At 48.6% G+C, this 17,502-nt stretch overlaps 1 protein-coding gene across 1 annotated transcript in view; it reads left to right on the forward strand.

Annotated features, from left to right (window-relative positions):
- LOC135030640 (zinc finger CCHC domain-containing protein 10-like) overlaps positions 1–13,501 on the forward strand; it is a 36,454-nt gene extending 22,953 nt beyond the window's left edge. The window contains exon 2 of the mRNA XM_063953948.1: positions 13,470–13,501. Within this exon, the coding sequence (XP_063810018.1) occupies positions 13,470–13,501 (32 nt within the window). The remainder of the gene's footprint in view (positions 1–13,469) is intronic.
- The last annotated feature ends 4,001 nt before the right edge of the window (positions 13,502–17,502 follow it).

Consider the following 17,502-nt stretch of genomic DNA (forward strand, 5'->3'; position numbering starts at 1 on the left):
ATGAAACCCCTGGCAACAAGCATGACACCCAGCGCATGAAACCACTGGCAACAAGCATGACACCCAGCGCGTGAAACCCCTGGCAAGAGCATGACACCAAGCACATGAAAACCCTGTCAATGAGCATGACACCCAGCGCATGAAACACCTGCAATGAGCACAACACCCAGCACATGATACCCCTGGCAACGAGCATGGCACCCAGCACATGATACCCCTGGCAATGAGCATGACACCCAGCGCATGAGACACCTGCAATGAGCACGACACCCAGCACATGATACCCCTGGCAACGAGCATGGCACCCAGCACATGATACCCCTGGCAACGAGCATGACACCCAGCGCATGAAACACCTGCAATGAGCATGACACCCAGCGCATGAAACACCTGCAATGAGCACGACACCCAGCACATGATACCCCTGGCAACGAGTATGGCACCCAGCACATGATACCCCTGGCAATGAGCATGGCACCCAGCACATGATACCCCTGCCAATGAGCGTGACACCCAGCGCATGAAACACCTGCAATGAGCATGACACCCAGCACATGATACCCCTGGCAATGAGCATGGCACCCAGAACATGATACCCCTGGCAATGAGCATGGCACCCAGCGCATGATACCCCTGGCAACAAGCATAACACCCAGAGCATGAAACCCCTGGCAACGAGCATGACACCCAGCGCATGAAACCCCTGGCAATGAGCATGACACCCAGCGCATGAAACCCCTGGCACCGAGCATAACACCCAGCGCATAAAACCCCTGGCAACGAGCATGACACCCAGCGCATGAAACCCCTGGCAACAAGTATGACGCCCAGCGCATGAAACCCCTGGCAATGAGTGTGACACCCAGTGCATTAAACCCCTGGCAACGAGTATGACACCCAGCGCGTGAAACCTCTGGCAACGAGTATGTCGCCCAGCGCATGAAACCCATGGCAATGAGCATGACACCCAGCGCATGAAACCCCTGGCAACGAGCATGACACCCAGCATGTGAAACCCCTGGTAACGAGCATGACAACCAGCACATGAAATCCCTGGCAACGAGCATGACACCCAGCGCATGAAACCCCTGGCAACGAGTATGACACCCAACGCATGAAACCCCTGGCAATGAGCATTAAACCCATGGCAATGAGCATGGCACCCAGCACATGAAACCTCTGGCAACGAGCATGACACCCAGTGCATGAAACCCCTGGCAATGAGCATGGCACCCAGAACATGAAACCTCTGGCAACGAGCATGACACCCAGTGCATGAAACCCCTGGCAATGAGCATGGCACCCAGCACATGAAACCTCTGGCAACGAGCATGACACCCAGTGCATGAAACCCCTGGCAATGAGCATGACACCCAGCGCATGATACCCCTGGCAATAAGCATGGCACCCAGCGCGTGAAACCTCTGGCAACGAGTATGTCGCCCAGTGCATGAAACCCCTGGCAATGAGCATGACACCCAGCACATTTAACCCCTGGTAATGAGCATGGCACCCAGCACATGAAGCCCCTGGCAACGAGCATGACACCCAGCACATGATACCCCTGGCAACGAGCATGGTACCTAGCACATGAAACCCCTGGCAACGAGCAAGACACCCAGCGCGTGAAACCCCTGGCAACAAGCATGACACCCAGCGCATGAAACCTCTGGCAATGAGTGTGACACCCAGCACATGAAACCCCTGGCAACGAGCATGACACCCAGCGCATGAAACCCCTAGCAATGAGCATGACACCCAGCACATGAAACCCCTGGCAACGAGCATGACACCCAGCACATAATACCCCTGGCAATGAGCATGGCACCCAGCACATGAAGCCCCTGGCAATGAGTATGACACCCAGCACATGAAACCCCTGGCAATGAGCATGACAACCAGCACATGAAACCCCTGGCAATGAACATGGCACCCAGCACATGAAGCCCCTGGCAACGAGCATGACACCCAGCACATGATACCCCTGGCAACGAGCATGGTACCCAGCACATGAAACCCCTGGCAATGAGCAAGACACCCAGCGCGTGAAACCCCTGGCAACAAGCATGACACCCAGCATATGATACCCCTGGCAACGAGCATGACACCCAGCACATGAAACCCCTGACAACGAGCATGACACCCAGTGCATGAAGACCTACTTTAGGACATAATGTATCAAGGGTATGAAGTGTGGCATAATATGGTGGAATGTTTATTTTTTCCAATGGTGGCCGAGGTCTGTTGTTGCAGGGGCATGCGCCCCGGGTGCAGGATTTGAGGAGCGCCAAGGAGTTACAGAAGAGCAGGGTTTTTTTGTTTTGTTTTTTACCTGCAGTTCTGTGCTGCTCCAGTGAGACAGCAGACAGCTCCCACCTGTCTGCCCGCAGCTGACTCCGACGCTGTGCAGGTGAGCTCCAGAACCTGGGATCTCTCTTATGCCGGATACTGTCTTAAACTCTCTTCTTTGCCATGCAGTGCTGCGACTAGTGTGCGGTGCACCATACAAGCTGTAGAAGCGCACTGTGCTCCCAGTTAGCAGGATCAACCTCAACTTTGCCTCCCAGATGGGGGGATTTGATGTAGCATATAGGGGGGTGTATTAGTGTAGTAATGTATTGCAGTATATAGGGGCATGTAGTGCACTGATGTGGTGTAGCATATACAGGGATGTAGTGTAGTGGTGTAGTGTAGCATATAGGATATGTAGTGTAGCATATAGGGTATGTAGTGCAGTGTATAGGGGCGCAGGGACGGATTGGGATCGAAAACCAGCCCGGGAAATTTATGGAAGCAGTCCTAATAGGGGGGTGTGTCTGTGAAATGGCAGGGATTACTGCTCAGAAGGCCTGCCAATAAGTATGTATGGAAAGTGCGCGCCGCAGGTGTGCAGCAAAATTTTAGGGGTGTGGCTTAGTGGGGAAGGGGCGTGGCCACATAATAGCGCCAATTCACATTATACCACATAGTAGTGCCGCTTATACATATTGCTCCAGGTAGAACCTCCTATACACACTGCTCCAGGTAAAGGACGTTATACATATTCCGCCAGATAGAGCACGTTATACACTTTGCTCCAAGTAGTGCACGGTATACACTTTGCGCCAGGCAGAGCACATTATACACATTACACCAAGTACAGCACATTATACACACTGCAGCAGGTAGAGCACTTATACACTTTGCGCCAGGCAGAGCACATTATACACATTACACCAAGTACAGCACGTTATACACACTGCACCAGGTAGAGCATGTTATACACTTTGCGCCAGACAGAGCACATTATACACACTGCACCAGGTAAAGCACATTATACACTTTGCACCAGGTAGAGCATGTTATACACTTTGCGCCAGACAGAGCACATTATACACACTGCACCAGGTAAAGCACGTTATACACACTGCACCAGGTAAAGCACGTTATACACACTGCACCAGGTAGAGCACGTTATACAGTTTGCACCAGGTAGAGCACGTTATAGAAATTGCACCAGGTAGAGCACGTTATACACTTTGCGGCAGGCAGAGCACGTTATAGACATTGCGCCAGGCAGAGCACGTTATAGACATTGCACCAGGTAGAGCACGTTATACACTTTGCAGCAGGTAGAGCATGTTATACACTTTGTGCCAGACAGAGCACGTTATACACATTGCACCAGGTAAAGCACATTATACACTTTGCACCAGACAGAGCACATTATACACATTGCACCAGGTAAACCACATTATACACATTGCACCAGGTAGAGCACATTATACACATTGCACCAGGCAGAGCACGTTATAGACATTGCACCAGGTAGAGCACGTTATACACTTTGCGCCAGACAGAGCACATTATACACATTGCACCAGGCAGAGCACATTATACACATTGCACCAGGCAGAGCACTTATACACATTGCACCAGGCAGAGCACATTATACACATTGCACCAGGCAGAGCACATTATACACTTTGCACCAGGCAGAGCACATTATACACATTGCACCAGGCAGAGCACTTATACACATTGCACCAGGCAGAGCACTTATACACATTGCACCAGGCAGAGCACATTATACACATTGCACCAGGTAGAGCACGTTATACACATTGCACCAGGTAAAGCACGTTATACACTTTGCGGCAGGCAGAGCACGTTATAGACATTGCACCAGGCAGAGCACGTTATACACATTGCACCAGGTAAACCACATTATACACATTGCACCAGGCAGAGCACGTTATACACATTGCACCAGGTAAAGCACATTATACACACTACACCAGGTAGAGCACGTTATACACTTTGCGGCAGGCAGAGCACGTTATAGACATTGCACCAGGTAGAGCACGTTATACACTTTGTGCCAGACAGAGCACGTTATACACATTGCACCAGGTAAACCACATTATACACATTGCAGCAGGTAGAGCACGTTATACACATTGCACCAGGTAGAGCACGTTATACACATTGCACCAGGTAGAGCACGTTATACACTTTGCGCCAGACAGAGCACATTATGGCCCTCATTCCGAGTTGTTCGCTCGCAAGCCGCTTTTAGCAGCTTTGCACACGCTAAGCCGCCGCCTACTGGGAGTGAATCTTAGCTTATCAAAATTGCGAACGAAAGGTTCTCAAAATTGCGAAAAGACTTCTCTGTGCAGTTTCTGAGTAGCTCGAGACTTACTCTGCCAGTGCGATCAGTTCAGTGCTTGTCGTTCCTGGTTTGACGTCACAAACACACCCAGCGTTCGCCCAGACACTCCTCCGTTTCTCCAGCCACTCCCACGTTTTTCCCAGAAACGGTAGCGTTTTCTCCAACACTCCCATAAAACGGCCAGTTTCCGCCCAGAAACACCCACTTCCTGTCAATCACACTACGATCATCAGAACGAAGAAAAAACCTTGTAATGCCGTGAGTAAAATTCCTAACTGCATAGCAAATTTACTTGGCGCAGTCGCACTGCGGACATTGCGCATGCGTATTAGCGACTAATTGCTCCGTTGCGAGAAAAAAATAATGAATGAACAACTCGGAATGACCCCCTATACACATTGCACCAGGTAGAGCACGTTATACACATTGCACCAGGTAGAGCACGTTATACACTTTGCACCAGGTAGAGCACGTTATACACATTGCACCAGGTAGAGCACGTTATACACATTGCGCCAGGTAGAGCACGTTATACACTTTGCGGCAGGCAGAGCACGTTATACACTTTGCACCAGGCAGAGCACGTTATACACATTGCGCCAGGTAGAACACGTTATACACTTTGCGGCAGGCAGAGCACGTTATACACTTTGCGGCAGGCAGAGCACGTTATACACTTTGCGGCAGGCAGAGCACGTTATACACTTTGCGTCAGGCAGAGCACGTTATACACTTTGCACCAGGTAGAGCACGTTATACACTTTGCACCAGGTAGAGCACGTTATACACTTTGCACCAGGTAGAGCACGTTATACACTTTGCACCAGGTAGAGCACTTATACACATTGCGCCAGGCAGAGCACGTTATACACTTTGCGCCAGGCAGAGCACGTTATACACATTGAACCAGGTAGAGCACGTTATACACATTGCACCAGGTAGAGCACGTTATACACATTGCGCCAGGTAGAGCACGTTATACACATTGCGCCAGGTAGAGCACGTTATACACTTTGCGGCAGGCAGAGCACGTTATACACTTTGCACCAGGCAGAGCACGTTATACACATTGCGCCAGGTAGAGCACGTTATAAACTTTGCGGCAGGCAGAGCACGTTATACACTTTGCGGCAGGCAGAGCATGTTATACACTTTACGGCAGGCAGAGCACGTTATACACTTTGCGGCAGGCAGAGCACGTTATACACTTTGCACCAGGTAGAGCACGTTATACACTTTGCACCAGGTAGAGCACGTTATACACTTTGCACCAGGTAGAGCACGTTATACACTTTGCACCAGGTAGAGCACTTATACACATTGCGCCAGGCAGAGCACGTTATACACTTTGCGCCAGGCAGAGCACGTTATACACATTGAACCAGGTAGAGCACGTTATACACATTGCACCAGGCAGAGCACGTTATACACTTTGCGCCAGACAGAGCACATTATACACATTGCACCAGGCAGAGCCCATTATACTCATTGCACCAGGCAGAGCACATTATACACATTGCGCCAGGTAGAGCACATTATACACTTTGCGGCAGGCAGAGCACGTTATAGACATTGCACCAGGCAGAGCACGTTATACACATTGCACCAGGCAGAGCACATTATACACATTGCACCAGGCAGAGCACATTATACACATTGCGCCAGGTAGAGCACATTATACACTTTGCGGCAGGCAGAGCACGTTATAGACATTGCACCAGGTAGAGCACGTTATACACTTTGTGCCAGACAGAGCACGTTATACACATTGCACCAGGTAAACCACATTATACACATTGCAGCAGGTAGAGCACGTTATACACATTGCACCAGGTAGAGCACGTTATACACATTGCACCAGGTAGAGCACGTTATACACTTTGCGCCAGACAGAGCACATTATGGCCCTCATTCCGAGTTGTTCGCTCGCAAGCCGCTTTTAGCAGCTTTGCACACGCTAAGCCGCCGCCTACTGGGAGTGAATCTTAGCTTATCAAAATTGCGAACGAAAGGTTCTCAAAATTGCGAAAAGACTTCTCTGTGCAGTTTCTGAGTAGCTCGAGACTTACTCTGCCAGTGCGATCAGTTCAGTGCTTGTCGTTCCTGGTTTGACGTCACAAACACACCCAGCGTTCGCCCAGACACTCCTCCGTTTCTCCAGCCACTCCCGCGTTTTTCCCAGAAACGGTAGCGTTTTCTCCAACACTCCCATAAAACGGCCAGTTTCCGCCCAGAAACACCCACTTCCTGTCAATCACACTACGATCATCAGAACGAAGAAAAAACCTCGTAATGCCGTGAGTAAAATTCCTAACTGCATAGCAAATTTACTTGGCGCAGTCGCACTGCGGACATTGCGCATGCGCATTAGCGACTAATCGCTCCGTTGCGAGAAAAAAATAACGAATGAACAACTCGGAATGACCCCCTATACACATTGCACCAGGTAGAGCACGTTATACACATTGCACCAGGTAGAGCACGTTATACACTTTGCACCAGGTAGAGCACGTTATACACTTTGCACCAGGTAGAGCACGTTATACACATTGCACCAGGTAGAGCACGTTATACACATTGCGCCAGGTAGAGCACGTTATACACATTGCGCCAGGTAGAGCACGTTATACACTTTGCGGCAGGCAGAGCACGTTATACACTTTGCGGCAGGCAGAGCACGTTATACACTTTGCGGCAGGCAGAGCACGTTATACACTTTGCGGCAGGCAGAGCACGTTATACACTTTGCACCAGGTAGAGCACGTTATACACTTTGCACCAGGTAGAGCAGGTTATACACTTTGCACCAGGTAGAGCACGTTATACACTTTGCACCAGGTAGAGCACTTATACACATTGCGCCAGGCAGAGCACGTTATACACTTTGCGCCAGGCAGAGCACGTTGTACACATTGCACCAGGTAGAGCACGTTATACACTTTGCACCAGGTAGAGCACGTTATACACTTTGCACCAGGTAGAGCACGTTATACACTTTGCACCAGGTAGAGCACTTATACACTTTGCACCAGGTAGAGCACTTATACACATTGCGCCAGGCAGAGCACGTTATACACTTTGCGCCAGGCAGAGCACGTTATACACATTGCACCAGGTAGAGCACGTTATACACTTTGCACCAGGTAGAGCACGTTATACACTTTGCACCAGGTAGAGCACGTTATACACTTTGCACCAGGTAGAGCACTTATACACTTTGCGCCAGGCAGAGCACGTTATACACTTTGCACCAGGCAGAGCACGTTATACACATTGCACCAGTTAGAGCACGTTATACACTTTGCGGCAGGCAGAGCACGTTATACACTTTGCACCAGGTAGAGCACGTTACACACATTGCACCAGGTAGAGCACGTTATACACTTTGCGCCAGGTAGAGCACGTTATACACTTTGCGCCAGGCAGAGCACGTTATACACTTTGCGCCAGGCAGAGCACGTTATACACTTTGTGCCAGGTAGAGCACGTTATACACTTTGCGCCAGGCAGAGCACATTATACACTTTGCACTAGGCAGAGCACGTTATACACTTTGCACCAGGTAGATCACGTTATACACTTTGCGCCAGGCAGAGCACGTTATACACTTTGCGCCAGGCAGAGCACGTTATACACTTTGCACCAGGTAGAGCACGTTACACACATTGCACCAGGTAGAGCACGTTATACACTTTGCACCAGGTAGAGCACGTTATACACTTTGCACCAGGCAGAGCACGTTATACACTTTGCACCAGACAGAGCACATTATACACACTGCAGCAGGTAGAGCACTTATACACTTTGCACCAGGTAGAGAACATTATACACACTGCAGCAGGTAGAGCACTTATACACTTTGCACCAGGTAGAGCACTTATACACTTTGCACCAGGTAGAGCACATTATACACACTGCAGCAGGTAGAGCACTTATACACTTTGCACCAGGTAGAGCATGTTATACACTTTGCACCAGGTAGAGCATGTTATACACTTTGCACCAGGTAGAGCATGTTATACACTTTGCACCAGGTAGAGCATGTTATACACTTTGCACCAGGTAGAGCATGTTATACACTTTGCACCAGGTAGAGCATGTTATACACTTTGCACCAGGTAGAGCATGTTATACACTTTGCACCAGGTAGAGCATGTTATAGACTTATACACATATATAAGTATCTGCAGCAGAGCAGTGTAAGTCCACTAACAAATAGCCTATAATATATATATATATATATATATATATATATATATATATACACACACACTGTGTGTGTGTGTATATATATATATATATATATATATATACACACACATACATATATATATATATATATTTGGCGGCTCATCCTGGTGTGGACAGGACGCAGCTATCACTTTACTGTAGACTTGCCTGGCTGGCTGGAGGGAAACAGTTGGGGGCTGAAGGAAGCCTCAGGTCTAGAAGCGGTCCTGGAGGCGGAGCCGTTAGTGCTGACTGATGGCCCGGCCCTACAAAGGCTTATGGGGGAGCTGCTGCACATGCGCAGCAGCTCCCCCGGCGGCCATCTTTAATGTACCTGGAAGTTAATGCTGCCGCGATCGGAGCTAAGCTCCGCTCGCGGCAGCCGGCCAGAACGGGGGATGACGGCGGCCACTGAGGGATGTCTGGACCAGCCAAACGGAATCTGGTCCGGCGTCCCGGCGTGCCAATCCGCCGCTGTAGGGGCGTGTAGTGTAGTGATGTAGTCCAGCGTGTAGGGCAGGCATTCCCAACCACGGTCCTCAAGGCACACCAACAGTGCAGGTTTTAGGGATATCCAGGCTGCAGCACAGATGGTTAAATCAAACTAACTGAGGTACTAATTAAGTCACCTGTGCTGAAGCCTGGATATCACTAAAACCTGCCCTGCTAGTGTGCCTTGAGGACCGTGGTTGGGAATGCCTGGTGTAGGGGATGTAGTATAGTAGTGCAGTGGATACGGGAATGTAGGGCCTAATTCAGATCTAATCGCAGCAAATTTGTTAGCAGTTGGACAAAACCATGTGCACTGCAGGGGGGGGGGGCATATGTAACATGTGCAGAGAGATTTAGATTCGGGTGTGGTGTGTTCAATCTGCAATCTAAATTGCAGTGTAAAAATAAAGCAGCCAGTATTTACCCTGCACAGAAACAATATAACCCACCCAAATCTAACTCTCTCTGCACATGTTACATCTGCCCCACCTGCACTGCACATGGTATTGCCCAACTTCTAACAAATGTTCTGCTGCGATCAACTCTGAATTACCCCCGTAGTGCAGTTATGAAGTGTTACGATATAGGGGGGTAATTCCGAGTTAATCGTAGCTGTGCTAAATGTATCACAGCTACGATCATCTTCCCTGACATGCGGGGGGACGCCCAGCACAGGGCTAGTCCGCCCCGCATGTCAGTGCCGCCACCGCCGCCGCCCCACCCCCCCCACCCCCACCCAAATATAAAACTTTTGTATTTCAGGAGTAACTCCCGGCCAGCGCAGCTCCTGCAGCTGGCCGGGAGTTGTTTTCCGCTGTCGCTGGCCGCAGCAGCTGCGTGAGACGTCGAGCAGCCTCCGCGGCATGCCCCCCCCAACGGTCCGGCCATGCCTGCATTGGCCTCCCGCCCAGAGCAACCGCCTCTGCATGCGCAGTTCCGACCCGATCGCTGCGACATACTGCAGCGAGCGATCGGGTCTGAATGACCCCCATAGTGCAATGGGGGTCATTCCGAGTTGTTCGCTCGGTATTTTTTTCTCGCAATGGAGCGATTAGTCGCTAATGCGCATGCGCAATGTCCGCAGTGCGACTGCGCCAAGTAAATTTGCTATGCAGTTAGGTATTTTACTCACGGCATTACGAGGTTTTTTCTTCGTTCTGGTGATCGTAATGTGATTGACAGGAAGTGGGTGTTTCTGGGCGGAAACTGGCCGTTTTATGGGTGTGTGTGAAAAAACGCTACCGTTTCTGGGAAAAACGCGGGAGTGGCTGGAGAAACGGAGGAGTGTCTGGACGAACGCTGGGTGTGTTTGTGACGTCAAACCAGGAACGACAAGCACTGAACTGATTGCAGATGCCGAGTAAGTCTGGAGCTACTCAGAAACTGCTAAGAAGTGTCTATTCGCAATTCTGCTAATCTTTCGTTCGCAATTTTAATAAGCTAAGATTCACTCCCAGTAGGCGGCGGCTTAGCGTGTGCAAAGCTGCTAAAAGCAACTTGCGAGCGAACAACTCGGAATGACCCCCAATGTATGGAGACACACTAGAGGTGCATGTGACGCATGGGGCATTTGAGGCACATAGTTGAATATTGTCCAATAGTGCCCCCTTTTTTCAAAATTTTAAAAAATCTGATGACATTTAAGTCTAACAGGTTTTTTTTTTATTGTTTTGTTGTGTTGTTTTTGTGTTTCTTGGGGGGTGCGGCCAAATTACAGCCTTGCCCCGGGTGGTGAAAATCCTAGTTTCGGCCCTGGCTTTGGGTCGTTATCCTGTTGGAGGACCCAGGCCCTGTGTGTGAGACAGAGCTGTCTGACACTGGGCAGAGTGTGTGATTATGTTGTGCTCTTTTCTTTCACTGATTATTTTCCATCTGTGAACACAGAGCTAATGGGACTTGCCAGAAAGCTCCAGGTGTGACTCCTCGGTCCAAAGGACATTCCCCAAGAAGCATTGTGTCTAGACTCTATATACATTTTAGAATACTCCAGTTTGGATTTTTTAATGTTGTTTTTCCAAAAGTGGAGTCCTCCTAGGTCATCTTCCATGGAGCCCACCGTTACTCACGAAGCGTCGTACGGTGTGATCAGACACTGACGTACCAGGACCTTGAAGTTCAGATTGTATCTCTTTGGAAATTTTCCTTTGCTAAATTTCTTCCATTCTCAATATCATTCTGGATAATCTCGGATTGATTTTCCTCTTGCAGCCGGGTCCAGGGAAGTAAGTTGGCTACAGTCCCATGGACTTTAAACTTCTTAGTAATATTTGCAAGTGCAGTCACAGGGACAGCATGCTGCCTGCACATGGTTGTAAGGCTTTTACCTTTGATGTGCTTGTCTGTAATCTTTTTTCTGATCTCCTCAGACTGCTCTCTCTTTTGCTTTCTTTGGTCCACGTTCAGTGTGGTACACACGATGATACCAAACAACTGAGTGACTAGTTTTATTTGTTTCAAATGGGCTGAATGACTAATTAGAAGAATGAAGACATGTGTGATGAATATGTAAGAAAGCAATTAGTTTGTAATATCACTATAATCCATTTATTTATTATCTTTTGTAAGCGGTACCAACAAATCTGTCCAGTCCATTAAGCAATAATTTGTCTGATGTTTTCATGGTTTCTTTGCTTTATTCTATGACATAGCAAACGCATAAGACAATAGCTTTTCCTTTCAGCACTTTTCAGGAGGAATGAGCTGTAAGGGTTCCAGTGAATTTGTCCACGTCTGTATATTACAGGGAACACTAGTGACAAAATGACACTTAATGGAAGTATTGCAATGGGGTCTGCAGCTGCATCCGTTGACGTTACTGCAAATATTGGGGGTCATTCCAAGTTGTTCGCTCGCTAGCTGCTTTTAGCAGCATTGCACACGCTAGGCCGCCGCCCCCTGGGAGTGTATCTTAGCTTAGCAGAATAGCGAACGAAAGGTTAGCAGAATTGCTAATAAATAATTCTTTGCAGTTTCTGAGTAGCTCCAGACCTACTCCTAGATTGCGATCAGCTCAGTCCGTTTAGTTCCTGGTTTGACGTCACATACACGCCCTGCGTTCGGCCAGCCACTCCCCCGTTTCTCCAGCCACTCCCGCATTTTTCCCTGACACGCCTGCGTTTTTTAGCACACTCCCGGAAAACGCTCAGTTACCACCCAGAAACGCCCCTTTCCTGTCAATCATTTACCAAGCAGCAGAGCGACTGAAAAGCGCAGCAGAATCCACAGCAAATCTACTCAGCTTTTAGTTAAATAACTAAGCGCATGCACCCTGCGTGCTTTGCGCATGCGCAATTAGCAACAAATCGCAGCATAGCGAAAATCGGCAACTAGCGAACAACTCGGAATGACCCCCCTTGTGTTTTGCTCAAATTATCTGTTGTACGTCTCTGCTTCTCATGTCCCCTGGCAATGTCATGTTTTTAAACAGGGGCATATGGGCATTTGCCAACAGCCCACAGTCTTGATAAGAGAAGAGCTTAACAATGTCTGAAAGCCGCGAAGTGCATCATTTACGCCAGTGGTAAAGTATATAAAAGCGATATATATATATATATATTTTTTTTGCATTATATCCTCTCTTGCAGTTGCACCGGATGCAGTGGAGTCTGGCGCCCACTAGTTTTGTGAAACGGGCCTGAAGCTAGGGTTTGGGTACTGCGGAGAGACACTGGGACGTCACCAGGTAACATGGACCTGCTAGACTGGAATGTGTCTGTCACTGGTCGGGGAAGAGTCTGATTACCGTCTTCACTAAAAGCACCAGCTGGGGGACAGTGGAGGTTTCCTAGACAACATCAACACCTGGGCTATTGCGAGCCGTCCCTCCCTGCAGGTAGCGAGGTGTGTCCCAGCAAGGTGGATTTGGACTGGAATAGAGGTGACGACGGGCGAAGTGATGAGGAGTCTGTGTGTAACAGGGTGATGCGGATACACATTACCTGCCGGAGACACCTGTAACTTTATACCCCGCGACGGGCAGATCTCCTGTGCCACGGGGCATTCTCTGACAATGGGATGATGTGCACAGGCAGCCGGACATGTGAGTGACTATTATCCTATGGTTGTAAGACATTATCCCTGTCCTTCTACACAGTGCTGAGGATCATTGAGTTGGATCATCAGTGAGGTGGTGAGACAGGTGTGACGTAAGAGACCCTGAGGAGACCCTTTATAAGCCTTCCCGTCTTCATCTGCGCCAGGTGCCCCCCTTCTGTGTGCTGTTCCTAATATCCCTTTCTGTGGACAGGAGAACTAATGAACTCATTATTTAAGGCCATTTAATATTATTTCCAGCAATCACCCAATTTCCATTCATCGCGAAATACAATAATATCTCATTTGTAGATGACTGTGAGGCCATTTACGGGAAATAAGTTATTAATTCTAATGTGTGTGGGGAGTTGTGCGGCGGATTGCGGCTGGTGTCTCCGTTCTGTCGCACACGTGGGTGTGGTTCGTTTTATCGACAGTATCTAGGTCGACAATGTTTAGGTCGACCACTATAGGTCGACAGTCACTAGGTCGACATGGATGGAAGGTTGACAGGGTTTCTAGGTCGACATGTGCTAGGTCGACAGGTCAAAAGGTCGACACGAGGAATTTTTTTTTGTGTGTGTCGTTTTCTTCATAGAGTGACCGGGATCCCAAATTAGTGCACCGCGTCCCCTCGCATGGCTCGCTTCGCTCGCCATGCTTCGGGCATGGTGCCTTCGCTCCACTACCGCTTCGCTCGGCACACTTTACCGTTCCAATCGTAGTCCACGTGGATCGTTAAGTATGAAAAAATCCCCCCCAAAAAAAAAATTGTGAAAAACTCATGTCGACCTTTAGACCTGTCGACCTAGCACATGTCGACCTAGAAACCCTGTCGACCTTCCATCCATGTCGACCTAGTGACTGTCGACCTATAGTGGTGGACCTAAACATTGTCGACCTAGACACTGTCGATCTTCAGACCGGATCCCGCCACACGTAGCAATGTGACACCTGAGTATCAGCGATAGTACTGTATAATGTATAATACCAGCGACTGACATTCCCCGGCCGCTACCCGCGCTCATTACATCTCAGAATCCCGGAAAAGTCGCCATAAGCTACAGAAGTTCTCGCAGTTACACACTAGACTCAATGTTTCTCACCGATAAGTTCCTGAAGGTTACAGAGAAGTTATTAAGGGGGGTTCTGTGAGCAAAACGTGTCACATTATAATGTAATTTGCATTTTTACTGACATTGGGCCTAATTCAGATCTGATCGCTGGGCTGCGTGTTTTGCTGCCCTGCGATCAGATAGTCGCCGCCTACAGGGGGAGGGGAAAACGCTGTGCAAGTGTGCGATCGCTTCGTTAGCAGAGCTGCGCAAACATCAGTTTGTGCCGTCTCCGCGCAGCCCAGTACTTACTCATCCGATACGATTGAATCCTCCTGATCAGGGCTGGAGCCGACGTCAGACACCCTCCCTCATAACGCCTGAGCCCGCCTGCGTTTTTCTGGACATTCCCGGAAAACGCTCAGTTACCACCCGCAAACGGCCTCTTCCTGTCAATCTCCTAGCGACCGGATCCTTCGCACCATCCCGTCACAGGGCGCCAATCCCCGTAGCAGCTGCCCATAGTCAATGCAATGTCATGTTTACTTCCCATTGCTTGCTGTCAGCTTGTGACTGTCTAATAACCATATCATTCAGCCCTAGCACACAGTGTCACTGGTGGTCATTCCGAGTTGTTCGCTCGCAAGCTGCTTTTAGCAGCTTTGCACACGCTAAGCCGCCGCCTACTGGGAGTAAATCTTAGCTTATCAAAATTGCGAACGAAAGATTCGCAATATTGCGAAAAGACTTCTCTGTGCAGTTTCTGAGTAGCTCGAGACTTACTCTTCCAGTGCGATCAGTTCAGTGCTTGTCGTTCCTGGTTTGACGTCACAAACACACCCAGCGTTCGCCCAGACACTCCTCCGTTTCTCCAGCCACTCCCGCGTTTTTCCCAGAAACGGTAGCGTTTTTTCACACACACCCATAAAACGGCCAGTTTCCACCCAGAAACACCCACTTCCTGTCAATCACATTACGATCACCAGAACGAAGAAAAAACCTCGTAATGCCGTGAGTAAAATACCTAACTGCATAGCAAATTTACTTGGCGCAGTCGCAGTGCGAACATTGCGCATGCGCACTAAGCGGAAAATCGCTGCGATGCGAAGAAATTTACCGAGCGAACAACTCGGAATGACCCCCAGTGTGTCTGTGCCTCGTGTGTACCTCTACACAAGACTGGAGGGTTATTATGTGTTTCTTTTGATTCCTAATCATTTTCCTCTAGTATAAGGTAGGTTCCGCTCACTGTTGCAAAGAAATTTTGTCTCAGAATGAAGCTGAAAGTTCCACAACGGTGTGTAATACTTTGTATGTGAGTTGTATGTGATTTAGTGTCTCTGTGATTGCAGTTGTGACGTAGTTGCTGCAGTGTCAGTGTTGTTGTCACCTATATTGCACTTTTGTAACTTTCAGGTTTATCTATTTTATTCTGGAAAAAGGATGCTCCCAAAGTGCCAACACATTCTGTAGCGCTGTACAAGACATATAGGATTGGTAATCTTATTATCAGTGGACTTCAGAGCTTGCAATCGTAAAAGTGTTAAATGTAAGAAGTACCGAGGAAGAGGAGGGACCGGTTACCCCGTATAAGTAATGCTGTGCTGTTTTTTCCAGTCATGTATAGAAAGATGTGATGGAAATGCGGACAGCGTATTCTCTCTGGCGGTATAGGCCAGAGATAGGGTGATGTGGTGTGTGGGTGTGTGCGTGTCAGAGATAGAAAAGGGGCATACAACATCATCCAATCACCTGTAAGGCATTAATAAACCATACTATTAGATTGTCAGCTTCAGGGACCATCCTCCGTTACCTTATTTGGGGACTAGGGGGAAGGGGGGGGGGGATAGGAGGCAGGGGGCACAAGCCAGGACCCTTGGCTCTAGTTGGCCTTTCCAATGCTTTTCTCGTTGAATTGTAATAACACAAGAGCAATGAATAAGTGTTGCCTTTGAGCTGTATAAGACGGCATTGTGTAGTGACAGGCTGTCCGCAGCCCGTGCCTCAGTGTACAATTACCTCACTCACATGTGGCAGGCAGCTCACATATACATGTTACCGCAGCTCATATGTCATGCGTGCAGAGTTCCCGGACAGCCATCATTATATTCTGGGTCTAGTGTGTAGCCAGTGGCGGGACTAGCGAGTGGTGGGCCCAGGTGGGGAAATATGCCCTGTGCCCTCCCACCACCACTATGTGCTCACATTTCACATTATACTGCGTACAGTGCCCCTAATTCACATTATACTCTGTACAGTGCCCCTAATTCACATTATACTCTGTACAGTGCCCCCGATTCACATTATACTGCGTACAGTGCCCCTGATTCACATTATACCCTGTACAGTGCCCCTAATTCACATTATACTCTGTACAGTGCCCCCGATTCACATTATACTGCGTACAGTGCCCCTGATTCACATTATACCCTGTACAGTGCCCCTAATTCACATTATACTGCGTACAGTGCCCCTAATTCACATTATACTCTGTACAGTGCCCCTAATTCACATTATACTCTGTACAGTGCCCCTAATTCACATTATACTCTGTACAGTGCCCGTAATTCACATTATACTCTGTACAGTGCCCCCTAATTCACATTATACTCTGTACAGTGCCCCTGATTCACATTATACCCTGTACAGTGCCCCTAATTCACATTATACTGCGTACAGTGCCCCTAATTCACATTATACTCTGTACAGTGCCCCTAATTCACATTATACTCTGTACAGTGCCCCCTAATTCACATTATACTCTGTACAGTGCCCCTGATTCACATTATACCCTGTACAGTGCCCCTAATTCACATTATACTGCGTACAGTGCCCCTAATTCACATTATACTCTGTACAATGCCCCTAATTCACATTATACTCTGTACATGTACAGTGCCCCCGATTCACATTATACCCTGTACAGTGCCCCCAATTCACATTATACTGCGTACAGTGCCCCTAATTCACATTATACTCTGCACAGTGCCCCTAATTCACATTATATTCTGTACAGTGCTCCCGATTCACATTATACTG

Source organism: Pseudophryne corroboree, chromosome 2, assembly GCF_028390025.1.
Source record: "Pseudophryne corroboree isolate aPseCor3 chromosome 2, aPseCor3.hap2, whole genome shotgun sequence".
Classification (NCBI taxonomy): Eukaryota; Metazoa; Chordata; class Amphibia; order Anura; family Myobatrachidae; genus Pseudophryne; species Pseudophryne corroboree.